Source organism: Exophiala dermatitidis (genome assembly GCF_000230625.1).
Source record: "Exophiala dermatitidis NIH/UT8656 unplaced genomic scaffold supercont1.8, whole genome shotgun sequence".
NCBI classification, from domain to species: domain Eukaryota; kingdom Fungi; phylum Ascomycota; class Eurotiomycetes; order Chaetothyriales; family Herpotrichiellaceae; genus Exophiala; species Exophiala dermatitidis.
Window position 1 is genome coordinate 738,221 of NW_008751653.1, and position 25,274 is coordinate 763,494.

The 25,274-nt window shown below is 51.5% G+C and overlaps 12 protein-coding genes across 14 annotated transcripts; 5 read left to right on the plus strand and 7 right to left on the minus strand.

Moving 5' to 3' along the window:
• Window positions 1-10: 10 nt before the first annotated feature.
• HMPREF1120_09008 lies at window positions 11-1,814 on the minus strand. Of its 2 annotated transcripts, XM_009163282.1 has the most exons (3): window positions 1,478-1,814; window positions 1,037-1,309; window positions 11-969 (listed from the first exon to the last, which is right to left on the minus strand). In XM_009163282.1, exons 2-3 carry the CDS (start codon window positions 1,118-1,120, stop codon window positions 337-339), a joined length of 717 nt encoding a protein of 238 aa, XP_009161530.1. In that variant the 5' UTR covers window positions 1,121-1,309; window positions 1,478-1,814; the 3' UTR covers window positions 11-336. The 2 variants fall into 2 exon arrangements, with proteins under 2 accessions (XP_009161530.1, XP_009161529.1); XM_009163281.1 differs by having other exon boundaries at window positions 1,037-1,814.
• A 2,183-nt stretch (window positions 1,815-3,997) lies between these two features.
• Window positions 3,998-5,176, plus strand: HMPREF1120_09009 (tartrate dehydrogenase; the record flags this gene model as incomplete). The annotated part of the gene is made up of 1 exon (XM_009163283.1): window positions 3,998-5,176. One exon carries the CDS (start codon window positions 3,998-4,000, stop codon window positions 5,174-5,176), a length of 1,179 nt encoding a protein of 392 aa, XP_009161531.1.
• A 372-nt stretch (window positions 5,177-5,548) lies between these two features.
• On the minus strand, window positions 5,549-7,352 carry HMPREF1120_09010 (RNA-directed RNA polymerase). Its single transcript, XM_009163284.1, has 4 exons — window positions 6,406-7,352; window positions 6,312-6,352; window positions 6,067-6,252; window positions 5,549-6,000 (listed from the first exon to the last, which is right to left on the minus strand). The coding sequence occupies exons 1-3, from the start codon at window positions 7,047-7,049 to the stop codon at window positions 6,230-6,232; spliced, it is 708 nt and encodes a 235-aa protein (XP_009161532.1). The 5' UTR covers window positions 7,050-7,352; the 3' UTR covers window positions 5,549-6,000; window positions 6,067-6,229.
• A 97-nt stretch (window positions 7,353-7,449) lies between these two features.
• HMPREF1120_09011 (uncharacterized protein) lies at window positions 7,450-10,019 on the minus strand. Its single transcript, XM_009163285.1, has one exon. It carries the CDS (start codon window positions 9,850-9,852, stop codon window positions 8,944-8,946), a length of 909 nt encoding a protein of 302 aa, XP_009161533.1. The 5' UTR covers window positions 9,853-10,019; the 3' UTR covers window positions 7,450-8,943.
• HMPREF1120_09012 (acetyltransferase) lies at window positions 7,716-8,252 on the plus strand (the record flags this gene model as incomplete). The annotated part of the gene is made up of 1 exon (XM_009163286.1): window positions 7,716-8,252. One exon carries the CDS (start codon window positions 7,716-7,718, stop codon window positions 8,250-8,252), a length of 537 nt encoding a protein of 178 aa, XP_009161534.1.
• Window positions 10,020-10,241: 222 nt separating the features above from the next.
• Window positions 10,242-11,635, plus strand: HMPREF1120_09013 (diphthamide biosynthesis protein 1; the record flags this gene model as incomplete). Its single annotated transcript, XM_009163287.1, has 2 exons — window positions 10,242-10,416; window positions 10,473-11,635. 2 exons carry the CDS (start codon window positions 10,242-10,244, stop codon window positions 11,633-11,635), a joined length of 1,338 nt encoding a protein of 445 aa, XP_009161535.1.
• A 600-nt stretch (window positions 11,636-12,235) lies between these two features.
• HMPREF1120_09014 (uncharacterized protein) lies at window positions 12,236-13,024 on the plus strand (the record flags this gene model as incomplete). The annotated part of the gene is made up of 1 exon (XM_009163288.1): window positions 12,236-13,024. The coding sequence occupies one exon, from the start codon at window positions 12,236-12,238 to the stop codon at window positions 13,022-13,024; it is 789 nt and encodes a 262-aa protein (XP_009161536.1).
• HMPREF1120_09015 lies at window positions 12,844-14,575 on the minus strand. 2 transcript variants are annotated; one of them, XM_009163290.1, is made up of 2 exons: window positions 14,299-14,575; window positions 12,844-14,240 (listed from the first exon to the last, which is right to left on the minus strand). In XM_009163290.1, the coding sequence occupies exon 2, from the start codon at window positions 13,958-13,960 to the stop codon at window positions 13,343-13,345; it is 618 nt and encodes a 205-aa protein (XP_009161538.1). In that variant the 5' UTR covers window positions 13,961-14,240; window positions 14,299-14,575; the 3' UTR covers window positions 12,844-13,342. The 2 variants fall into 2 exon arrangements, with proteins under 2 accessions (XP_009161538.1, XP_009161537.1); XM_009163289.1 differs by having other exon boundaries at window positions 12,844-14,249.
• Window positions 14,576-14,873: 298 nt separating this feature from the next.
• Window positions 14,874-17,389, plus strand: HMPREF1120_09016 (uncharacterized protein; the record flags this gene model as incomplete). Its single annotated transcript, XM_009163291.1, has 2 exons — window positions 14,874-15,516; window positions 15,549-17,389. The coding sequence occupies 2 exons, from the start codon at window positions 14,874-14,876 to the stop codon at window positions 17,387-17,389; spliced, it is 2,484 nt and encodes an 827-aa protein (XP_009161539.1).
• Window positions 17,390-18,193: 804 nt separating this feature from the next.
• HMPREF1120_09017 (MFS transporter, DHA1 family, multidrug resistance protein) lies at window positions 18,194-20,682 on the minus strand. Its single transcript, XM_009163292.1, has 3 exons — window positions 20,172-20,682; window positions 19,273-20,093; window positions 18,194-19,037 (listed from the first exon to the last, which is right to left on the minus strand). Exons 1-3 carry the CDS (start codon window positions 20,375-20,377, stop codon window positions 18,535-18,537), a joined length of 1,530 nt encoding a protein of 509 aa, XP_009161540.1. The 5' UTR covers window positions 20,378-20,682; the 3' UTR covers window positions 18,194-18,534.
• A 1,107-nt stretch (window positions 20,683-21,789) lies between these two features.
• HMPREF1120_09018 (uncharacterized protein) lies at window positions 21,790-22,931 on the minus strand (the record flags this gene model as incomplete). The annotated part of the gene is made up of 2 exons (XM_009163293.1): window positions 21,790-22,554; window positions 22,620-22,931. 2 exons carry the CDS (start codon window positions 22,929-22,931, stop codon window positions 21,790-21,792), a joined length of 1,077 nt encoding a protein of 358 aa, XP_009161541.1.
• A 1,090-nt stretch (window positions 22,932-24,021) lies between these two features.
• On the minus strand, window positions 24,022-24,627 carry HMPREF1120_09019 (uncharacterized protein; the record flags this gene model as incomplete). The annotated part of the gene is made up of 1 exon (XM_009163294.1): window positions 24,022-24,627. One exon carries the CDS (start codon window positions 24,625-24,627, stop codon window positions 24,022-24,024), a length of 606 nt encoding a protein of 201 aa, XP_009161542.1.
• Window positions 24,628-25,274: the final 647 nt, after the last annotated feature.

Genomic DNA, 25,274 nt, shown 5'->3' on the forward strand with positions numbered 1-25,274 from the left:
ATCAATCCCATATCACCATAAAGCTCCCATGGTAGGTGGCCCGGTAGTGTCGACAACGGCCGCGTATTTGGCGAGGCTCAGAGCTCCTGTCGTGATAGTGCTGGAGGAACAACATTGTGATTGGGCAATCATGTTTATTATTGATATATACATAGTAAGTGTTGCATAAGGAGGTCCCATTGAAATACCTGGACCTGTGCAAGTTAATCATGGACCTGGGAAACCTACTGGCACACTGTAGCTTCTTTCATCTATTCGTGCAGGATCACTGGCTAGGAGATATCCTCTCCGGAACACTCGGATAATTCATAGGAGCAAGTCAGCGTGTCAATGTCGTCAAGACCCATAAGCCATCCTCTTCAACTCTTTCGAAACATCCTCGGTCGCCTTCAAGGCTTCATGGGACCACGGCGCCATCTGCAAGAAACCATGTGTCAAGTCAGGATAGTGGTGCCAATGCATATCAACACCAGCTTGCTGTAACTTGCTGCCGTACTCGACGCCGACATCCCTCAAGGGATCAAATCCACAAGTGAACAACGCAACTGGCGGTTGGTGTTTGAGATACTCCACGCTCTGCATGCCCGGGCTGACATACTTAAAGCTGGGCGGGTACGTCTTTTCGGGCGCCTTGGGCAGGTAATGATCGGCGAAGCTGAAGATACCATTGCATTCGAGGTAGAGACCGGTGTTGTTCTCTTCGGCGGCGGGGGTGTCGAATGGGATCCTGGATTCCGGATACAAAAGGAGTTGGCCGGCAATGTTCTTCTTGCCTTGATCGCGCCGACGCAATGCCAACGCTTCGGTCATATTGCCACCGGCGGAATCGCCTCCCCCAAAGACCAGGTCGGACGAGATTCCTCGTGCTGCCCCGTCCGGACCCTGAGCCCAGTCAACCACGGCGGAATATTCGTCCAGCTGTGTGGGAAAGTGATGCTCTGGAGCGAGACGGTACTCAACCCCAATTGTCTGTCATACAGTCCCTAGTTAGCCTTGCCCTACTAGTGACCGGTGTTTTGAGGGTACATGTACGTACAATAGCACCAGAAGCCTCGGCGACCAGCCTTAATCCGTTCTCGAATTCATCCACGGATCCGACTGTATATCCACCGCCGTGCATGTAAACCAAAGCAGCCAGGCCTTTAGACTTTGCATTCTCCCCATTTACGACAGCATTAGGATAGAACAGTCGGATAGGGATGCTGCCATGTGGACCTCGAACGCCGTGGAACTCGACGTTACCAATTGGTGCCTGCTTGTCCTTTGGCAGAGCATGAAACCCAAAAACCTCAAGGTGATGGCGTCGTTCCTGGTGGAAGTCGTCAGCGCCGCCGAGGTGCAGCGTCGGATGATCCTCCAAGAACTTTGAGATCGAGCTGGCCAGCGTCGAGCGTGTGCCCGTTTTGGGAATGTTGGCAGGCATGTTTCAAGTGCTTCCAAATAGATAGGTAGTCGACAACGAGTTCACTTTACGCACCTCTGTATTCTTTACTTGTACAAGACGTATCAAGATCTGTAAAGGAACAACTTGAAACTTGTCGTCCTTCCCAAGTCGGAGGGATTACATCACCAAGTCGACATGATTTCGCACTATTTGGAATTCTGTACAGGAGCCGAAACTCCTCGAAGTCGTTTCAGCCGTTACTATGCAGTGTACGAGAGCCGCAGGTCGACTGTGCCATATGGATTCGATTCGAGCGCCATGTACAAAGCTCTCGACAGGTTTATCTTCATGAGGTCAGGACCCTTTTGTTGTCCAACCTCTGTTGTCCGTTGCCCACGTTGTGCGGGAACCGGCCGCGGATATAAGACGCAGCTGAGATGTAGGTGCTAGTGTATATCTGGATTAGTTCAGTTCGATGTGGCCATCAACCCCGGACTGTGACTCCGACTCGGAGTCGATGGCGGCTGACTCATCCACCACAGCCTTGTCGCGTAAACGTTCATGTACACTGGCGAAGGTGAAGGGGGAAAATCGGATGTAAGAGTGATCTTGCAATAATAGGGGCTGCGTGGACCGCAGCCTGATTGCTGAGTAGACACTGAGCGTCAACTAAATTCCTCGGTTCGCCAGGAGATGCGCACGCGATGGCGGTCACGGCTCGACTTGTGCAAAAAGTGGCAAGGGCAGAAAGCAAAAAAGGGCAAAAAACAGGTCTCACAAGCCCAGCCGTGTAGAGGTGTATGAGTGACTGAAAACCCCCGGTGTTTTATGCCATCAGGGTTTTTTGACCGAACAATTATGGTCGAGAGTTATTTTATAGCCGACCTAGTTGTTGACACGGAACTAGGCTTTGTCGAAAGACAACCCCAAACTACTCCCCTACCACCTAGGCCATAGGACCCGATGGTGGGTGAAGTGGTGATTGTTGGAGATAATTGTGCGGACGTATAATATAAAGGGTTGCAGGCGGAAAGTGAAACCTGCGCCGTTGGGGCAAACCGGAGGGCGCCCTAAGTGTATCTACACGAGAATGAAAGTACAATGTGGCGGCGCAAGTAGACGAGAGCGCCTGAAGCCTAACTTGCCCTTGGAGAGAAGAGAGCGACAGTCAGGTGTAGGGATAGCATACGGCATCGACAATGTCATGTGGATCGAATCATACACTGCATGTCATCCCCAACAGAAGAAAGGCCACGATAACAAGCATTCGAATGCCTTCATATCTTTGGCTTGAGACTTTGCAAGCCACAATGTCTCGGCACACTTTCACGGTTCCAGTTTCATTTCTGATGCCGGAAGAGCTGCAAGATGCGTTGACGGTGTTCCAGCCATGTTGTCGCTGGACTGTTGATGTGGGTTGGGTTCATCCAAGAGCTTCTGAAGCCCTGCATTCGTTTCCGAGGAAGTCCTGGCCGCACTCATGATTTTTTTTCAGTCTGTGGCAAGGCTTTCATGTCTCCGAAATCTTCGCTGGTGAATTCGCGGCATCGGGAATCTCATGATCACTCCGAAATATTTGTCCCCAGCAGTATAGAGCCCCATCCGGGAGTCACTACCAGCCTTTCGGTGCTTAGAAAAGCCCTCTTAGCAAAAAGGCGGTCCACGATAGGATCATCAACGCTCGGGGTAAAGACGGTCGTCAGCGTCTTCGACGTTGTACAGCGACGATCCAAGAGCGACAAGGTCACTCACCACTGAGCAATCTACCGGCGTCCTCATGTCTGAACCATTCTCCATGCGCCATCTCTGTTGGTGGCAGGACAAGAAAGCAGTCAAAAAGTCACACTTCTGCAGAAGTCTCTTACCTCAGCAGTGTGGGCTCACTGGTTCATTGAAACTCAAGAGCTGATATCCGGCCTGTTCTGCGATCGCTCACCTACCTGTACCGCACTGCTTATGCTTCTCGTCGTCTCAACAAATCCAGGAGGGCAGAAACAGTCCGAGGTTGTTTGTCGAGCCGGGGATGCCTGGCGTCGTGCAGTGGGCTTGCCCTCATGCCACAACCCCGTGTGATCCCATTAATACCACCTTGGTGTCCCGGTTGATCTTCTCCCGCTGCTCTGGAACAATAGTGAGGGATATAATCCGTTCGCTATGTCGAGTCAGTTGATAAGGATATGGACCACGGTCGTGCAGTACAGTGCAGTGGTGGTTGGTTTTGTCGCGCCACGGCTAAACGTTTCTCCTCCATCTCATCGTTTCCCCAGTCGGGCAAGCTCCGTACTAGCCGTGGCCGGGCCCCAGCCGTCGGTCTCATTTACCGACGGCATGTTTCGACGCCAATACATAAATACCTCTATTCCACCAGTCATGTATACAACATCTATCAGAAGCCTACCTGGGGTTGTGCATATCAGGTGATTGAGCATTCGCCATCATCCGTTCTCTACAGTTCACGATAGAATCACATCAAATAGGCAGTGCGTGAGAGAGGGATCATATACGCCTGATTTGGAGAAAGTTAAGTCCTGGGCAACTGTTCAAACATTGAGCAAGGCAATCCGAAGCAAAAGGTATTGCAAGTCCAACAACAAGATCAATACAATATCAGCCATGGGTTCCATTTCCACACAAGCACCCGTGGCGCCGCCACCGTCCAGCAAGACGACATACAAAATCGCCTCGATCCCCGCCGACGGGATTGGGCCAGAGGTGATTTCGGCGGGAATCCAAGTCCTCGAGACGCTGGCCGAGACATACGGCACATTCCACTTCGATTTTACGCACTTCGACTGGTCGAGCGAGACATACCTCCAAACGGGACGATATATCCCCGAAGGCGGACTTGACAAACTACAAACATTCGACGCCATCCTGTTCGGCGCGGTAGGCGACCAGCGTGTGCCGGACCACATCTCACTTTGGGGCCTACGGCTCGCAATCTGCCAGGGATTCCAGCAGTATGCAAACGTGCGGCCGACGCGGATTTTAAAGGGCGTGACGTCGCCATTGGCGGCGTGTCAACCGTCAGAGTCCGAGACGAACCGCCAGAAACTCGACTGGGTCATTGTGCGCGAGAACAGCGAAGGCGAATACGCCGGCCAAGGTGGACGGTCGCACGTGGGACAGCCATGGGAGACGGCGACCGAAGTCAGCATCTTCACGCGCCACGGAGTGGAGCGCATCATGCGGTTCGCATTTGAAGTGGCGCGATCCCGGCCGCGCAAGAAGTTGACCCTGGTGACCAAATCCAATGCCCAGCGCAACGGCATGGTTCTGTGGGATGAAGTGCACAAGGTTGTGGCTGCCGATTACCCGGACGTCGAAAGTGACAAGATGTTGGTTGATGCCATGACCTGTCGCATGACCTTGCAGCCCGAATCCATCGATACCGTCGTCGCCACCAACTTGCATGCCGATATCCTTTCGGATTTGGCGGCCGCGTTGGCAGGCAGCATCGGTATCGCGCCCACAAGCAATCTAGACCCGACGAGACAGAGACCCAGTATGTTTGAGCCCATTCACGGCTCTGCCTGGGACATTGCCGGTAAGGGCGTCGCCAATCCCGTCGGCACGTTTTGGACTGCAGCAGAGATGGTCAAGTGGTTGGGCAGGGATGATGCAGCCGACTTGTTGATGACCGCCGTGGAGAATGTCTTGCAACAGGGTGTCAAGACTAGAGATCTCGGCGGTAAGGCCGGCACCAAGGAGGTTACCGATAACGTGTGTGCTGAGATCCGACGATTGGCTAAGGAGCGGAATTTGGCTTCGGCGTCTGGCTCGAAGAAATGAGAGAAAGGGAGTGCGAGGGCAGAGCAGGAAGGGAGCCAGAGTACTAGTATTTGTATGAATGGAGACAGTCCAATGTACAGTGCAGGTGGAGAAAAGGCAATATAGGTGGCTTTCAATCGTGGCGACTGATGGTCAAGTGTGCCACGAGATCTCTCATATCAGAGCACTACGGACTTGGATGAAACGGGATTTGTCTTCCAATTTTAAGCATCAACCAATATTGCTTTTGATTATATCCATCCCTGTTTCCCTGATGGGCCTTTGGTGCTGTGCCTACTTAATCCATATTGAGAATGACCGATCGCCCAAGCGATACTGACAGCTGGAATCACTAAGACATAAGGAGACGAGGAAAAGGGCGACAAGAACAAGTACAGATTTCAAGTTGCCATTTGGGATTTGCTTGATAGTAATTAATTGTTGCTAGCTAGGAGTGAAGTTTTTCGCCCTTTAGGGCAGATCAATATCTGCAATCATAGCACTTCAGAAAGATCCAAACTCAAACTGGTCATCTATGGTCTTAGGTGCTGGAATTGGTGAAAGATGATGTGAGGAGAATGTGGCGGCAGAAACAAGCCTCCTAAGCCACAAAAGTGTGCCAATTGTGTTACCCGTCTCAAAATCAGCTCGGTCTGATAGATGTTGCCCTTGTTCGTTTCTCAGAACCGGCGGAAATCTCCACGACCAATGGCGGGTTTATGCGTGATGCGTGCCTGGATGAAGTATGATTGACATATGCAAACGTAAGCATTGTTTGGCCAGAGACCGTGATTGCGCGGATCATCGATTCTGTAAAGGTCTTCGTGCGTGCACACGTACTTCCCCTGTTGGGATGAACCATGGTCAGTTGTGCCATTGTGCGCTGCGACCTTGCCAACAGGGCCACTTACCTCATGCCTCGCCTCTTCGTCCTGTATGACTTGCTCCTTCAGATCGTCAATTGCAGCATACTCAGTCTCCTTAGCAATCGTCCTATCGCGGTTCTTGACAGGGACTATGCTCTTATCGGCCTCGCTTCGGACAGCAAGGGGTTCAGGTTCCTCTTGTATTGGTTCAAAGATTGCCCTCGGACGGCTCTGCCTAGTTGTTGGCTTCTGTTTCATGGGGGAAACACTCTTGCTAAGACGATACTCACCTGTATGGGACAGGTCATCCTTTGTTGGGGGGAGAATCTTTCTGCAAGTAAATGTTCAGTGACTGCACTGTGAGGGTTAACTTATTGTACCTACGGCAGCACTTCGGCATAAGCCTTCACATCCTTGTCCATGAAATTGCAGAAGACAATCTTGTCGAGTTTATGTCCCTCTGGAGTCCTCAGAAACGAGTAGACTTCTCGAACTGCAGCAAGAGCAGCTGCATCGCTGGGATAACCGTAAACACCAGTTGAGATTGCTGGGAAAGCAATGGTGCGGCAACCATTTTCAACAGCAAGACTGAGGGAGGTTCTATAGCAAGAACGGAGAAGAGGTTCGGACTTTTCGATGCTGTGGAAGATCGGACCGACAGCGTGGATGACTTTCTTGCAGGGAAGATTGTAGGCTTCGGTAACCTTCGCAGAGCCCGTTTCACATCCGCCCAGTGTGGCACACTCCTTCAAAAGGCCTGGACCAGCAGCTTTATGAATAGCTCCATCTACACCGCTTCCTCCACGAAGGCCACTGTTTGCAGCATTGACAATGGCATCGACTTGCAGCTTTGTGATGTCAGCCTGGATGGTGCAGATCTTGTCGTTGTACTGCTGGTTTGGGTTTGGCAGATCTGGGGTCGAGGAGGGGCGAAGCTGGCCAGATCTGTAAAGGGTTGCAATTGAAGGCATGTCCTTCACGGCAATGAGCCTGGAAGACATTGTGCGGATTTGGAAGCGCGGTATCATATAAAACTGGCTCTGTAGAGTTGGGGACGAGAGACCGAGAAGTCGACGAGTAGTGTTGTTGTTGTGGAGGAAGAGATATAAGAAAAGGAAAGAGGTCTGGAATGAAAGTATTTATATATAGACTGCAAATAGCCTAGGTGGTCCGCTGTGAAGCCTACAGGCAGTGACAGCCTACCTTAAATAGTGAAAGGAAGTGAAGCAGGTACACTGGCAGGTGGTCAAAGAGATCACTCCAAGTTTAAGTCCAAAGCCAGATTCTTTGTGAGGTTGAAGTGAAATATTACGGCTACCCACAACTTACTAGTACATTGTACACTGGCAGGTAACTGGCATGTAAATTCAGGTGACGGTCACTGGTAGTGAAATCACCCCAACTACGTCATGGGGAGGAACGAGCACGTGCAAATGATGAGTTCTGGTGATTATGTAATCAAGGTATATACCACCACCTGACCGCCACACGTGCCGCTAGACTCGAACTGCACAACATGACAGGCGCAAGGGTCCAGGCCGGGGCACGATGCTGGACAATGCACCAGTGCTTGTTGATGCTCTGCTCGCTACATGTACAATACTTTCAACGAGGATAAGGTCCAGCATTCAGAGCTCGTCAACAACAACAGACTTTGGCTCTTCGAGCGATCTGGCATCCCCGACACTTAGATCATGGCTGTCACAGTTCGACCAGCCACTGAGGCAGACCTGCCCCAGGTCCGGGCCATTTTTGAGCATTATGTTCTGAATACCATCGTATCATTCATGGTCCAGCGGCCACCCCCGGATTATATTGAGCAACGCTTTCAAGAAATCGCTTCCCGCAACCTTCCATACTTAGTGGCCGTCGGTGACGGAGGTCAAGTGGTCGGATACACCTATGCGGCCGCGTTTCGTGGTTATATGCTAGGTTATGGGCACACTGTTGAGATCAGCCTCTTCTGCCATCCGCAGCATACGAACAAGGGTGTTGGTAGCCAGATGATTCAACAGCTGCTCCAAATGCTTCGAACCACAAAACATGCCACCAAGGAGGTTGGACACGAAGACAATGTGGTAGAGTTTGACATCAAAAAGGTCATTGCAGTCATGTCGGTTGACGAGAGCGCTCCGAACAGCGGGTTGGCACTTCGAGACTGGTATTTGAGATGGGGATTTGAAGAAGTAGGTAGGTTGAAGGGGGTCGGTTCCAAGAATGGACAGATGTAGGCGATCCAACATTCTCGTGGATGCGGCGCTGCAACTGACAGAGACCCCAGCAGTATCGACACGATCTATCTGGAGTTGCATTTGCAATAGTGACCACGAAACCGCAGTACGGCCACCACAATGCTTCCGTGCATAGGGACGAGGCTGAGCTGTCAGGGCTCGGCCTGGATTTCCTGGCGGACCGGATACGGCAACCGAGTGCATTATACTCCTTTGACAGGGCCGACCATTTTGCAACTTGAACCTCGCATGGCTGCCTCTATTTTCCAAGCTCTCCAAGTTCACAGTGAGCAAGATGAGGACTGGTGCTCCTCATGGGATACCATACCTGTGGACCCTGTGGAGATAGAAGCCTCGTAAGGAGATGAAGCCATGTTGACAAATTCGATCCCCCGATAAGCCTTAAACATAGCTTGGTTGAGTGCATATCTGAGCTTAGCGTAGCCTTGAATCACGATTCAGCAATCGTCGTAGTCACCGTCGGTCCTGCCTTGAAGGAAGCTAGATCCAGCGCTCATGTGAATGATGTACCTTATATAAGGCAAACAAGTATGATAACCAGATTGAAAGCCGAGTGCTCGAAGTCACTGGTATGTTGGTGCTGCTGCCAGTAGTGCTCGCCGTAGCGTAGTCGCCCTTATTACGTCTCGACACTGCACCAGTGTCATGAAGACATTATCACTGACGACATTCAGGAGCCGGTAAAGTATCCGAGGATCTGTCTCCCAAATCCTCGTCGTGTATCATCTTGTGCCCCCTGCTGCTGATGTACATTGTCACTGACATTCCTCATTCCGTCGGCCGAGCTGCCTTCTTCTTCCAATCTCCTGCGCAGCCCTTCAAACTGACCGCGATGCTTGGTCTTGCTTGTCTCGCCGACCATCCAGGCCGGTACTCGCCATGTATTCAGCCTGCCGGGCAACAATTCTCCCATCCACGCACTGCCCACGACCCAGCCCACCGCAGCCGGGATCAACTGATAAGGAAATTGGCTCAGTGCCAACTGCGCCGCGAGGAGGTATGTGGTGGATTTATCGCTCAGTGTGATCCCGGGAAGCTGTTGTGTTTGTGTTTGGGCTTGTGGTGCCGAGGAAGATGCGTCGTCAGAAGATGACGACGATGGCGAGGTTGTTGTTGGTTTAGGGCCACCTGTAACGATTTTATATCGGTATAGTCGCGGAACTTCTTCTCTCCAAGCACTTAGAGCGGCAAATACCACGGCGGTCAAGCCGGCCGGGATATAGTTGTAGACGCCCAGGGAGGCGGTTTTAAGGAGCAGGCACAGGCCCGGCACCAGCACAACGCTTAGCCAGAAACAGACCGTGACGAAGCTCGCGTACTTGCGACTGCCCCAGAGTCGCTCGAGCACGCGGAACTGGTACAGTAGCACCACGGAAAACAAGAGTTCCGTCGACGATGTGTATGCAAGTTGGAATGTCAGCAGCCGTGAGAACTGTAGGTACGGCCAGAGGTGAGGACTTGGCTTGATCGGGACGAGGTGTTTGATGTCAAGGATCGCCACGAGTATGCTGCTGCAGACGCTGCCGAGAATTAGGAATCGCGACACCGGCGTGTGCGAGAAGCCTGAGGTTGTGACCATCGTGGCTAAGATCTCGCGACCATGCGGGTTGTCTGTCGTCGATAGGGAAACGCCAAAAAGAGTTGTGAGTGGACGGTTACAAGATACCCGTGACAGGAGGTTGTATTGGCAACTGGAGCAGTCAGGATAGTAAGTACGGTAAGGTGTTCTTCACATGCATGAGGCTGTGAACTACATAGTACACTCTGAGGCCGGAGGTGGCAGGGCCTCGCTTAGTAAGACAGACAGCTCATGTCTCCAAATCGCGAGGCTGCGAGGCTGCGAGGCTGCGGTGCGGAGATAGTCGTAAGAATTTCCACACGCCGCTCTGTCCAAGAGTTTCTCATTGCAACATGCTCTCTACTCGACGCTGTGTTCGTTGACGGGTACGGCCGCAGATAACCTCCAAGATGGATACGGAGCAGCCGGCGATGCCTGGTGCATTCCCTGCATCCGAAGACACCATCTCCACCACCAGGACGCCAAAGAGACGTTTCGTGGGCCGAAGGACCGCTGAGGCGCAGGCAAAGCAGAAACAACATGTCGGTTCCTCGGTAGAGGAGACCAATGCGATTGTCGCAAAATGTATGGATGCCAATTTGACTTGTCAGTGAAACCAAGCCGTACTGACATTGTTTTAGCACAGCGAAAGACTCCGCGCGCATTGAACCAGATACCCCCCGAGATTCTCGACGATCCCGACATCCAGGCCGCCGTCGGTTTACTCCCTCACAACTACAGCTTCGAGATACCCAAGACCATACACCGGATACGGACCCTACAGGCGAAGAGAGTGGCGCTTCAATTCCCCGAGGGTCTGCTCATGTTTGCCACCACGATCTCAGATATCCTCACTCAGTTCTGCCCAGGGACAGAAACACTGATTATGGGGGACGTCACCTACGGCGCCTGTTGTATCGATGACTACACAGCAAGAGCGCTAGGATGTGATCTTCTGGTCCACTACGCCCACAGCTGTCTGATACCAGTATCGTCCAGCAAGATCGCGACCCTCTACATATTCGTCGACATTTCCATCGACACCAAACATCTCGTGAGCACTCTTTCTCGAAACATACCGCCAGGAAAGACAATCGCGATGGTTAGCACGATCCAGTTCAACTCGGCGTTGCATACGATAAGACCCGCCTTGGAAGCCGAAGGCTTGAAGTTGGTGGTGCCGCAGGTCATGCCGTTAAGCAAAGGCGAAGTGCTGGGGTGTACAGCGCCCAAGATTGGACCAGATGCACATGTTGATTTGATTTTGTACTTGGGTGATGGTCGCTTCCACCTTGAGGCGGCCATGATTGCGAACCCTGACATCCCGGCATATCGGTATGATCCGTACTCACGGAAATTGACCCGAGAGACATATTCCCACGATGAGATGCTGGATATGCGGTCATACGCCATCAACACGGCCAAAGGAGCAAAGAAATGGGGGTTGATCTTGGGCGCGCTGGGCAGACAGGGAAACCCGCATATTCTGACCATGATCGAGAACCATCTCAACATGCAGGGAATTCCATACGTCAATCTTCTGCTTAGTGAGATCTTTCCCGGCAAGTTGGCTATGTTTGAGGATGTGGAGTGCTGGGTGCAAATTGCTTGTCCTCGCTTAAGCATCGACTGGGGCTATGCATTTCCTCGGCCATTGTTGACGCCTTACGAGGCGTTGGTTGTGCTGGGTGCCATACAGGGGTGGGAAAAGGAAGGCGGAACATATCCTATGAATTATTATGCCAACAACGGACTGGGCAGGGCAACTGAGAAGGTTGCTGCTCAAGTGGGTGTTTCTGCTTGATACCTGTCACTGTGCGGCCAGGACAGTTTTGGTCATTTAGGTATTTGGGAACAGGCGTTGCTGGGGCTTATAGTGTGACGGAGTTTGAGTCGACTTCAAAAGTGATTCCTTGATAATATGACGATGTCCTTTCGCGTGCGCATGGCTCCCACAATTTTGCAATTTTCGGAAGGTATACCGAGTGGATGCGCTCGACTTCGTCGTCTCCTGATTCACTTGTCTCAGTTTACACGTCCGCTTTATCTTGACAGCTTCGAATGCTGGAGTACTCTTTTTTTCTGTTGCAGTATGCTCTAACTATGAGCCGCGATGGCCCTTGTTAACTCCCGAAATCCTTTAAAGCAATCCCATCGGAAGTGCTCTGGATCCCTATCGCGACGAGTATAACTTGATTTGTGAGAGACTAGGACTTTCCACCATCAACTGATGCATTGTGGACAAACAGGTGACAAAGGTAACCATCTACACCGCTCCCATGGTCCATACAACTAATTTACACAGTCCTCAAAGCCGTCGTCCTCGACCTTGCCAAATCACCCTATTCGTCACTCTCTCCCGTCCAAATTCTGCCTCAGACCAAAACTCGAAAACATTGCTAAAATGCAGGTCAACAAACGCTGGACTCGGGAAAGTTTAGACAACGCTTTCAAACAAGCTCAGGGCAATCCTTCTACGGTGTTCCTTGACTCTTTCGGCCGAAAAGTTTTCTGCTTTGAAGAGAAAGTCATAAAATACGGCAGACCCGTGGATATCCAAGAAGCGCAGGTACTGTGCTTTATTGAGAAATCTGGCCTCGACATACCTGTTCCCAAGGTCTATGCATTTGGTGTGTGTGAAAATGTGGGGTTTATCGAGATGGAGATGATCGAGGGAGACACCTTACAGAACGTATGGTACAGACTTTCGAAGGATGAAAAGCTCAGCTATGCACAACAATTACGCGAAATTGTGAATCAGCTTCGTTCGCTCGAGGGAAGTTACATTGGCTCAGTTGAACAACGTCCTGCAATTGATGCTCGTCGAAATAGGAACCAGGGCGGCCCTTTCTTTAGCGAAGCGGAATTCAATGAATTTTTGCTAAGCAACACTATTTCTACCACACCAACGATTTACCGCAAAATGCTGGAAGACCTTCTCTCAACCACAACACACAAGATCCTTTTCACACACGGAGACTTGAGCCCAACGAATATCATAGTGAAGGAGGGCCGAATTGTTGGCATAATTGACTGGGAGTACGCAGGCTGGTATCCGGAATACTGGGAATTTGTTCAATTTTTCAGAGCTTTGTACGCTGACTACCGTGACTATGCCGATGCGATATTCGATACACGATATCCTGCTGAGCTTATGACAGACCACTTTCTAGGCCATTTGACGCGGCACTAGCTATTGAAATGAGAAATGCTGGAGGCGAGCTCTGTATTGACAATTCGAAGGACGGCGATACAACACAATAACATCACTTAACTCGGCAGAAGACCTTCTGTCGTAGGTAACATGATTGACCAAAAGTATAAAGATGCCTTTACTCCTCCTCGTCTTCTGCTTCGACGATAACCTCAGCCATCGAGCCAATCGCATTGGACTTAGTTTGACTACTGATCCAGAGTCCCCCAACTATTCTTTCAAGAGCATCCCCAACCCAGGTTTGGCAATTCCAAGAATGCGTGCTATTGTTGATAGGAGTGGCAGTGATTCTGGTGATCAACTGTTGTTTGGTTGGGCTGTTGGTGATTGGTCCGACAGGGATTTTTTTAAGGAATGTTCTGCTCTGTGTTGGATTTTCATGCTGTCTTCGTTCAAACGTAGAGAGGCCTGCAGCGCCGGCCAGATGGAGTAGATCACCAGTTTCCTGGTTGTCCTCGCTAATGAAAAGAGCGGTATGTCTTGTCTTTTGCAGATCAACGGGATCGCCTTTGTAGACAATGATGTAGAGTCGCGGTGCCATTCCTCGAATTGTTTTCCGGGTGATTGATATGAGCTCAATTTATAAGATTGAAGCTTACTGAGAAAGTAGATGTCAACACTTGTTAGAAGAGACATGGTCACGATGAGACAGATCTGTTGTAATATATCTGAGGACCGTGCCGTGATAAGAGTCGAAAGAGTGTGAAAACTTGGTAGGTTAACGTTAGAGATGGGATAAGTCGAGACAGGGATGGTAAGCGCCTGTATGCATGCTGGGCGCGCTGGGATTCCCCGATTCAAATCAAAATGGCTTGTGAAGTCACCAATTGAGAAGTTCCACGGAACTGAATATTTCAAGTCCAGTAGATCGACGTGCTCGTCGACCGCGCCGCGAGGTAAGCAAGGCCTTGCCATAGTCCATGTTCTTGGGCGCTTAGAATGATCACTCAGGATGGTTTGCTTCCGCCCCTGGGGTTTTGGATCGGAGGACAACGCGTCAACAAACGATGATAAACGCTCAGAGGATCAAGCTGCGACACCCAAGGGCGCCACGCCAAATCATTCTTTCCACACAGCGCCAGAATAACAGCTTTAGTCGGAGGAAAATAGGTCGGAGTCGCTGATGTTGAGCAACAATTGGGAGCGCGAAAATGTCACCTGCGGTCTATCCAGGAGAAGGGGTATGCTCTACCGTCTACACGACCTATGAAGTCAGCTATCGTACCCGGAAAACAGCTGGCCTCGGTCCTCACCCTTTCTTGTGAGGCCGGGAGCGTCTGCCTCGTTGAACGACTTCTCTCCGTAAGCGCCCAGACTAGGTGACATTTGACATCAGACGAAAAGAAGATGGTTGGATCGTAGAGCTTCCTGCCGGTTTCATGTCGACATAGCTATATGTGGACGTTGTGATTAGGTCGACTAATAGATCTCACCAAGGCCAGTACCATTCGCTCCAATCCCATTATGGCAGTTTAGCATAGACCACCTGGACAGGCCTGGCACGTTTGCCGACATAGATTAGATTTCGATTATATAGGAGATTATACTACTCTAAAGAAAGATATATCTAATAAATATCCCAATAGTAGTTAAATACTATAGATATTTTTAACTAGAGATATAACTAGCTAATCTTTATTTTTACCTTTATTTACTTTCTTATTATCTTAAAGTTCGTTATTAAGCGTTTCCTAGTAGGGTCGATGACGAGGTGTCTAGCGTTGGGGGAACGTAAGTAGTCTTGGTAGTGGGGCATCGGAGCCGCCTGCTTAGGTGGTGATGGTAGATGTCTGCGTATCCGTAAAAGGCGTAAATTGATGACTGCCAAATGCCTCTAATCTATTGCCGAGGTTTTCCCGCAGCCAATGTTGATCCGTCTTCGGACATCAACTTAACGCTCCTTACTATTCATTCCAATACTGGCTTCACCCACCGCGTCGTCCATCAACAGGAAGCTCGCTCAATTGTATCGGACGTCAAGCCTCGGCGGCGTGGTATGCATTCGGACATTCATGTAGTTGTGCGTTTCCACGGTCAGTCGGTCTTTGCGGGCGAAGAGCTCCGATGCACCATCACCTTCAAGAATGTCGCAACATCCACCGAACCCGTCTCTCCACCCCTAGGGACGGGTAGGGGAAGTAGGCGAGAGAGTATCAGTCAGATTGCCGCTCAGATCAATCGAAACAACGCTTCTGCGAGGTTGAGCTACCCGAATGGACGGGTTAGTGGCAACAACGACGATGCCACGGAACCTGCCAGTGGCAACCGAGCCAGCGCCTCGCACAGAGCAGGTTCTCCCGATGAGCGCCAGACGCATGTCCGGAGACCGACTCATCAACATCAGCGGTCTGTTTCTATAATGTCCGTCACTTCTCCAATCGCCAGTGGGGATGTCGCAGACAATGGAAGTAGTTGGGCAAGACAGCAGAGGTTGGGTCATCATCGGACATCTACGATGTCTACTCCACAGGGTATGTTCCTCTACATTATATGGTTTAAGTAGCCGTGGCCTCTCATAATCTATATGCAGCAGGGCGTCGTGACAATTGTCAATCGCACAGAGAATTCCCAGCGGGTTCGCCGGTTCCACCCAAAGGTGGACGACGCAGTCCTTTGTTCCAAGGCACTCCTGAAGACCATGACTCCGCCATCGATTTCCAGTTCCCTTCGGATAGAGATGCCAACAAGTCCCCAAGTTCTACTGTAGAGGAAACCCTTAAAACAGCCACAGATCAACCAGGACACACAGCTCGAATAATCTCGGGGACAAAGCAAGTGGCCAGCGAGCGCAGCAGCGGCGACTTTTATTCTCTAAGCAATCATTCTCAAGAGACTCTGACGTCTGAGCAGCCTTCGATACTGTCCGACCATCGACCGCTGTTTGACCACACGAGTCCTCTTCCTCGCCGAGGGCCGCAGAAACCGCCGCGGAAGCCTCAAGCAGTGAACCTGCTGATGGGATATGCCCAACTGAGTGCGAGTTTCACGCTCGACGCTTCTCTGATCGACCAAGCTCACTTTGAGGAAGTCAAGAGCAAAGGCTTCCTCGGCGGACAAGCAGGGGGTGGGGTGGTGGGCATGAAGAAACCTCGACCGCACAGCGGGTTTCTAGGCAATTTCAGTCTCAACAACATTGGCGAGTCACTAAACAGTTTGCTCAACGGCGAGGACATGAGCAGCGTCCGGGAAATGAACGCCATGAAGAATTCCCGAGCCATCCCGCTCCTTTCTACACCGCAGTCATTGCTGTTTGTCGACATGCATCTTGAACCTGGTGAGGAGCAAAGTTACTCGTTTGTCTATCCCTTGCCACGTGGCCTTCCCTCCAGCCATCGTGGCAAAGCCATCAAAATATCCTATAACCTGACAATCGGCGTGCAAGGACTGCCAGGAAGCCGAGATGTCCATACCGTCCGACAGGTCAACATCCCTGTTCGCGTGTTCTCGGGTGTCAACTATGACGGTGAGATCTTTGGCCATGATCTGATGCAACCTCACGTTGTCCTTCGAGACATGGCACGCACCAAAAGCATTTCATCGCCAGACAACCAGGAAGAGGTCGAAACCCCGAGGTCGAAATCGGATGCCGAATCAACAGCCGAGTTTCTCCAGTTCGTGGATGGACTGTTGGATCGCAACCGAAGAAGACAATCAAGCAGTGGCACGATGGATGCCGCAACGCTCACCGACAACCCGGATGCACAAAATCAAACTCGCGCCATACAGGCCATCAACCGTGCCATTCTCATCAGCAATCAACTCGCCGGCGGCGAGTCCAGCCCGAATCGATTCGAGATTACTCGGAATGGGCAGAGAGTGGCAGTGATTGTGATTGACAGGCCTCTACACCGGCTCGGGGAGACAGTTACGGCGGTCATTGATTTTACAGATGGCCATGTTCCTTGTGCGTCTCTCCGATCCACGCTCGAGACCTGTGAGAAGGTCAGTCCATCACTGGCCGTCAGATCTGCCGCAACCATCAACAGGGTCACGAGAAAGATCTACTGGGGCTGTTCAGATAACGTCCTGTTCACCAAGCGCGCCAGCTTTACTCCAAGTATACCAGCCTCGGCTACACCGACTTTCACGACTTCGGGGGTCAACCTTGAATGGAGTCTGCGGTTCGAGTTTGGGACCATCAAACCAATTGAGAATGACGAAGGTGAATTGAAGCCTACGGTGGACCTGCTTGAAGAGGTGATTAGGGATGAAAGAGGGGTGATCAATGTTGCTGTGGAGAACCTCGAATGCGAGACTTTTGAAGTCGTCATCCCCATCACCGTATATGGTGATATGCTGCCGGACAGCGCAGAAGGAGCAGAGGTCGTTGCAATTCCGGTGTGAAGCCAAAGCGGAGAATCGTCCTACCTAGTTACAGCACTGGGCCGGCACAGTTCTCGGCCATGTCGCAGACAACCAACATCGAGTCTAAGCGACAATCTATAGTGGCGAACCCGCAGCTGATCGAAGACCCGGCATCCTACCGAGTTCATTTAGACACTGGATTCCGGAAAATACAGTTCTCACACCCCTCAAAAACCGGGTCACAATCGCAAAGTACACAGTGATTGATATGCTGCCGACTACTATGTCAGAGGATGTTGCAGGGATGACCGCAGCTCTCGCAATCCGCAACTCGCCCGCCCAGGAGTCCTTGGCAAGATTTCGACCGTGCACAAGGAGGCCTCAGCTAAGGTACAGTGGAAGTAAGTGGCCGCGAGCTGATACTGGACCACCTGTAACCAGGAAGAACGGCGACACTTCTAGAGATATGGGGTGCAAATCTGAAATCCTTCGACTCTCCTTGTGGAGGATGAAGACGGCCATCTCTTGCACAGAGGTGCACATCATATGCATCCGCGCGGTTGATGCCATTAGTGTGTTGTCGAAGGGGGGCCGCTGTGGTAGAGTCCAGGGAGCAAAACACTTCTACGTGCTCATGCTCCTCACGATTCATGGCGCAAGATCTTAGGGCCAGGAAAGGGTGAGCCGGCGGCTTGCTCAGCAGCTGGTTCAGGCGAACCCGAGAGAAACAAGCGTTGCCTGCTTAACAGATGCCGGCCTTGTTTGTAGCGGACCAGTCAGCAAAAGAGAGGGCAAAGCAACCTGATAGGACGCCCAATGATGCCGGCTCCGTTTCACAAAGGAGGATTATGATATCAAGGGATCGGTCGCGTCTTGCAACACCAAGCTTCCAGTTCGGCAAACTACAACTATTGGAAATGAGCTGCATATAGTACCAAATGTGATCCAAATGACCATTGGTCAACCATATCATTATCATTCCTTCATGCTTTGCTTGCTTCACTAGATCTAACCGACACCTTGAGGCCCCTGGGTCTTCCTTGTATATAAAGAACACCAGTTACACCAGTCCGGCTCTTGTCTAAATCTCACTCTGTTCTAATTCCGCCCAACAATTGTTTTTCAATCCAGAACCCATCCATCCAGGCCAGTAACAAACTAGCCTACCATAAGAGATGGACAAATTACTCTTCACTACCACGAGTATACCTCGACCACCTCCTCCACCTCGCACCAAACTTAAATACCAGCACCGGAATCGGAGCCATAGCGAGACTCGCGGCCGCAAAGACCATAAATCCCCACCCCCAACCGAATCGACTCACCAAGGGTTGTGTGGCCAGCGGCAAAAAGGTACCCATTAGACACCTCGTGACAATGACTGCCGTTAAAGCCGATGCCGAATGCAATTTGAAGGCATCGACCACGTATGCCAAGAGAGGAATGAACGCCAACATTGTGGTCGAGCCGAGCAGCACCAAGGTCACGACCAGAACCCAGACGGGGAGTTGGATCTGGGCTGTCCACCCGTAAAGGGCAACCACCAAAGGCACGCTGAAGCCGCCGACGATGACTAAGGGGAGACGGTATTCGGGTTGGTCAAGGCCTTTGTTGCGCGCGCGGAGGGACACGTAGATTCGGTCGAGGAGACGGTTGATGATGACGACAGAGATTGCGGAGCCGGCGCCTAAACATCAGAGAAATGAGGGTTAGTCACCTATGAAAGGAGGAGAGGAGAGGAGGCGGGTGAACAGAGCAGTGGTATATCAGTAACGACAGAAATCTGAAGCCGTGGAGGTCTGAGTAAAGCGGACGATGGGGTAATAGATGTCATGTAGCAAGGCTGTAACTCCCGGAGGGCAGGGGCTATTTGGCCAGGAGGAAGAGAAAGATAACAGCGGGAGAGGAGTCTTCAGTCTTACTAAAAGCAATAAACGTAGACCCAGTCTTGGCCGGTGACAAGCCATAGATACCCTCAAGTATATCCGGCAACGAAGTCGACATGATGTAGAAGAAGGCAAACATGAGCGACCCAGACAGCGACATGACCTGCAAGACAGTCGAGCTTCCGAACACGACGGCCGGTCTCATGATAGAATCCCAGAACCTATGGTGCGACTCGGCCTGCATGTCTGCGTCTGCAAAGACAATCGACGGTCTCGGTAGACCTGGGCCTCTGTGTAAGTCCATTCCCCGGCGTATCTTCTCGGCACGACGTTTGAGAATTGCCACCTTATATGTCTCGCGGAAGCAAGTGAGAAACACGACCTCACAGATACCCGCCAGAATGACACTCATCCAGAGGACCTGGCGCCATCCCAGGCTTTCGGCAACCAGGCCCGCGATGGCTGGACTGACGGCACCGCCCAGCAGTGGTGCGAACATGATCATGCTCATAGCCGAGCCGCGCTGGTCAGATACAAACATGTCGCCGACGATGGCGGGACTCAGCACATTGCTGGCCACTGCGAGGCCCGTCAGTGCGCGCGCCCCGATGAACAGCGGCGTCGTCTGGCATAGCGCCGCTAGGATCGTTGCCCCGATGAACAGCACGTTGGCCACGTTGAACACTGGGTATCGACCAAACATTTCGGAGAGCGGTGCGATTAACAACGGGCCGGCTGACTCGCCGAGTTCCCAGATCGTCACGAGCAGTACGCTGGCCGATTTGCTCGAGTGTCCGTGGCTCAGGTCGTCCACGATGCGGTTTGATACCGGCACAACCGAGATGCAGGTAAATGTTCTATAGACACCAACAGACCCATCTAGTTAGTACACGAAATAAAAATCGACGATCTGGTCCAGAGGTTGGCAGACGTACACTGTAAAGGCCATAAAGGCCAGCAAGGCCACAATCCCCCATTTGTAGGCGGCCGGCCAGTCTTGCGGGTTGTCCTCGTCGCCATCCGCGTCGAAGGCGACCACAACCACGGCGTCCTGGGTCACTAGCAGTGGCTGGTGATCTGTATCTTCTCGTTGCAAATTGGGCCCGCCGAGCAACGGTTGAGTTTCGCCAACTGTAACCATCACGTTCTCTCCCTGAATAAGTCCAAACTCTGGTTGACGGCGTGTCAATGTGTATATATATATAAGTCCGAGCGATGCAGTCGTGGTATGCGAATGAACAACAGGCCTGATGTGCTAAGCAAAGTTGAACCCCATTGAAAACGAACTGACCGACTAGAATACCTCGAGCAAGCAATTGCCTGGCAATCCCACCTCTTCGAAAGGCTTTGTTCACGATGATAGACAATAACTTGTCGAAATGCAGGGATTTTGAAGGAGTCCAAAAAAGACGCCGTCAAGTATTTCCGACCTATCGAATAAAGGCCGACAACCGGCGATTGAAGAGAGTTACATTCGGGGATTTCTTACTATTTATTTAGGTAGTACTAGGTGGTTATGAGGATCCCACCACCCGCTTATTGCTCACAGAAGCCTCCTGGTACCCAACACAGACAATCAACCAGGAGGGCGTCTAATACACAAGTTAGACAATTAGGCGGGAGTACTCTTTGTATGCAAGTTGGACAATCAGTATGGAGGGCTCCTTGTAATAAAGAGAGACAACAGGCAAATAGGCAGGGAGGACTACTTAGATACCTTCCTGCTTCCTAGATCGTTGAGAATGATCATCACTCTTTTACCACACATTACTGGCTTCATAGTTTCAACTGTACTCATCCAGGATTCGCACAGCATGATACAGTACTATATCGTATAAGGATCTACAGTAGATAAGAAGCTCGTTATCAAAGACGTGATTCAAGCTTCCTCTGAGGATGAGATAATAATCGGTGTTGTCAGCTCACTCAAGCCTACAACGTACCAGATACCTCTGTAGCAGGTGCTGTAGCATACTCTGAGAAGTGTTTCATGGTAGGGGGCACTTAGGTGGTTTCAATATAGTATTACAAAACGTCTATCCTTCCCTGATAGGCCTCCCAACCTGTGCGGCCTTGGTCAAGAAACCTTCTTGGTTATGAGCACATACTTGTGCCATACCGACCTGTCATCCATCCTCGCTTTCTGGAAAAGTCCTTCCCTTCTGAACAGCCCGGTTCTCTGCAAACATCGATGGTGCCAGGCAGACCATTATGCCGAGTGCCGTTTCATGCATACGGCCTTAACATGCTAGAAGCCGACCAAAAAGAGAGGGACCTGGCTTGTGTATAAGCTCAATCCTCGATCTTGTAGGCTTTTCATGCCACGGGGAATGCTGAACCAGTAAAGACCTCGTCAATAAGCGGTTTCCCCTGTCGGAAATAGTCCCGGAGTAGTGAGACCACGGCCTTCTTATATTGGCCCAAGCTGATGGACGAGGGCGACCGGTGTCCTGGGGAAGTTAAGTTCGAAAGTTGATCCTTCTCTGGCCGGTCCCGGTCATTGTGTATGGCACATTCTCCCAGTCCTCGTTGGGGTCAAACAACAGAAACCTTTCAAATTGATAGCTTCTGTGGACGGTTTTGTTGGCTCGTGCCCTCAACATGTAGCCGTGCAATCTCTTCCTTGCTTAAAAGCTTCAGTTGTTCTTCGCGTGGCAGAGACCGAACCTCTCCATCCAACCCGGCCAGGCGCAGCGCTGCCGCGAAGATTTCGGCCTTCATTATCCTCTTCTGGGCCCTGTTCATTGGCGGTAGGCCTTCATTCTTCCGCCGATGACCTTCTTCGGCAAGTGTTCGTTCCACCTCCTGTCTTGTTGTTTCACGTATTGATTTTAATTCTGTTCGCAGCCTCTGCTCAGCTGCCTGTCGTCTCAGCTCCTCCTCTTCAGCCTGTAACCGCCGCTCTTCCTCCTCGGCAGCTAGTCGAGCCTGCTCTTCTCGTGCCTGCAGTTGTCTCTCTTGTTCGCGCTCAGCCCGCCACCGTCTGTCTTCTTCCTCTTGGGCGATCCGTCGTTCCTTGTTTTCCATCACGATTTCTAGTTGTCTCGCCTCTTCCTCAATCATCTCTTGACGCCTTGACTCCTCCCTCTCTGCTTCTATGCGCGTCCGCTCCTCTTCAGGCAGGCTGAGCCATTCTGCTTGAGTCTGCCTCTCTGCTCTTTGGTGCTCCACCACAGGTTCATACTCCGCCGGGTTGAGTCTAGCCCATTGTCTCAGGAATTCCATTCCGTCCACTTTATCTGGAGTATAAGAGGTCCCATCGGCCCGTTCAATGACTCGAGTCGTGCGTTCCATCTCCAGGGTCACAAATGGCGTGAGCTGTTTGCCGCAGTCAGCAACCAACAAACCATGATACTGGATATCTCTCTATGAGACCAGCTTACCGGAAAGTCCTGCGTATTGGGAGCATTGTAGTGCGGCGTTTTGCGCCAGTCCACCACGTAGCCTCCAAACTCGGTATGCGAACCCATGGACCCCGTCCGGTTGCCTCGATAGAAACCCTTGCCAACATCTTTGGTAGTGAACCGGAGACGGGCACAAAGCTGTGGAGACGGCTTGAACATCATGGCACTTGAGACGGGATGAAGTCTCCAAGTCCCGATTTGTACGCAAGTGACAATCTCGTTGCACGCTCGTAAAAGGAAAGCGAGCAAACACACTGCACCAGTGCCGGGAACTTGACGGCGAGAGCCCATTGAAAAAGTTCCGCCAAGGAACTACGCGCTTTAGGGATTGGCTGACTCAGCTCGACCACCTTTGGGAAACCCCCAGTTGAGAACGAGACTGCATCGCCCTATATACCAATGGAAGGATACCTGGTAATGATTCAGTCGGCTTCGGTCGGATGGCTGGTCAGACACTCTGCCTTGGTACTTCAGATCTGTTGATGACCAACTAGTTGTTAACATGCAAGAGCACAATTCTGAGGGAGATCAGCTTCTCTGAATAGAATCCTACAATAAGGCTGATTAAAGAGGTTGCTTGTTCCAGGAAGGGTGCTCAAACTCCGAGATCTTCTAGCTAGGAGGGCCATAACTAGATACGAATATATCTTGGAATGTCTGCAACTGGTGGCCTCATGACACGGGAGATCAAGCGCTCCATCACTGGCAATGCCCAGCTTGACATCCAAGGCATCTTATACTAGTGGGAGTGTGCTATTCAATGTGTGCGCAGGTCGCGAGGTCCGCATCAGCAAACCTTTGGAATCATGAGGACGGAGGCGAGAGAAACAGCCGGTGAAGCTTTCACCGCGCCGGCGAATCGACCGAGCAACATAGTAGTCATCCTGGATTTCAACAACAGGGAATCCCATCTTGAATGCCGTCCTGAGTGCCGCCTACGGTGCAAAGCCAATGGGTTACATGTTTGTCCATCAGTGGAAAGGTACAATACTCCATCCAAATGCCGGCGCGAAAGGGAACTGTCCATTCGAAGAGTCAGCGGCCGGCATAGTAGGTTGTGTCCTGGATCTTCCTCGTTTGACCTTGCATCTCTGCATCGCTGGGAACATGACCGCTTGCTGAACGATAAGGCTGGATATTTCAGTTGTTCGTATGCACTGGCACGTGTTACCATCTTCGCTTTGATGTGCAGTCGCGGTCGGATGTCTGACGCTCTACTACCCGAAAATAACGCAGTTGCATGTTGAGGCTGTCAATCGCGGCGACAAGGCCTGAAACACGAGTGGACCACTTCAAGCCTGAGGGCTGTGTCTAAAATTCGTCACTGGCAGGACAGGTGTCATAAGAAGGCAGCTTCTCACTTTCACACCGGCCGCTGAAGTCAGTTCTCAGTGGCGTTTAATTCTGCCATTGATGGCGGTCGATTGAGGTCGTAGAGCCGCTTACTTTGCCCGGACTTCTGACGGGCAGCGGCTCGGGTTAGCATTGGATGCTTGCGCTTGCAAGACACTTTTTGTATTCGTCCTCGAGTCTTCTTTGCATTAATCTTTGGAGATCTTCGCTTGATTATGGCCGTTGACACAGATTTTGGACCCTTGTAGTCCTTGGTCATCAACAAAAAGTGCGCTTGAGGGGATAATTTCGTTTCCCATGAAGGTGTTGGACTGATATCCCAGACCGGGCCTTCATCTGAGCCCTGGGGCGATTCCAATGTAAGGTAATCTTCCTCGGGCTGGAGCCGTACAAGACTCCATTCGGTACCGGGGACAGGTCGAAGGGAGGGGCTGGTAGGGACATATTCGAGCCTCCGTAGGGCCTCGTTGATCCTATAGTCTGCCATCACAGCATCAAGCTTGAGTCCGGCCTTGCTGTTTCCTTCGAGGGGTTCAAATTGGGCCCCATCCTTGAGCTGGGACCCATATTGGGATAGGTGCCATCTCTCACTGATATATTTGTTCCACCCTGGAGGTCGATTGTCGCAAGCCATGCCTAGATTGAATTGTGACTGATTCTGAACCTGGGTGCAAAGTAACAAGCAGACATGCTCGGAGGCGGCGCAAGAGGTTAGTTAGAGACGAGAGTGGGATGCTAAAAGGGATTGCTGCCTGTTGCCATCCGGCCCTGTCCTGCATGTCAACCTGAACGACGAGGTTTGGAACGCGACCAGCCTTGGCGAGTGAACGCCCGCCTTCGCTGGGAACTTGAAGCGTGCAAAGGACCTACCCAGGTACCAGCAAGGTGCCAGGGAGACCGATGTAAGGAGGCCTGCATGTTGCAAGGCGCGACTACTTATAGCCCTGCAAGTGGCGGATCCATCCAATAATTGCCGCCGCCGCGATAATAACAAACCAGAAATCCGTGGTTCACCTTCAGGCAGCAACCCTTTATCCTCCCGCACTGCTTGGAACATTGTAGGCTTCCAAACCACCCCCTTTCTTGTGGCGCTGCTTCATTGTAACAGACCTGCATTGAATTCGCCTCTGACTGAGTGCCCTCCATTAGGCTGACTGGGTAGGAGTTGCCTTTCCTCATAGGCAGGCCACCAATCTGCGCCCTCCTTTACGTTCGTGAAGCGCCCACTCTCACAGAACCAAGCATCGGACGAAGTCTTCGTGGTGACCATTGTGGCCAGCA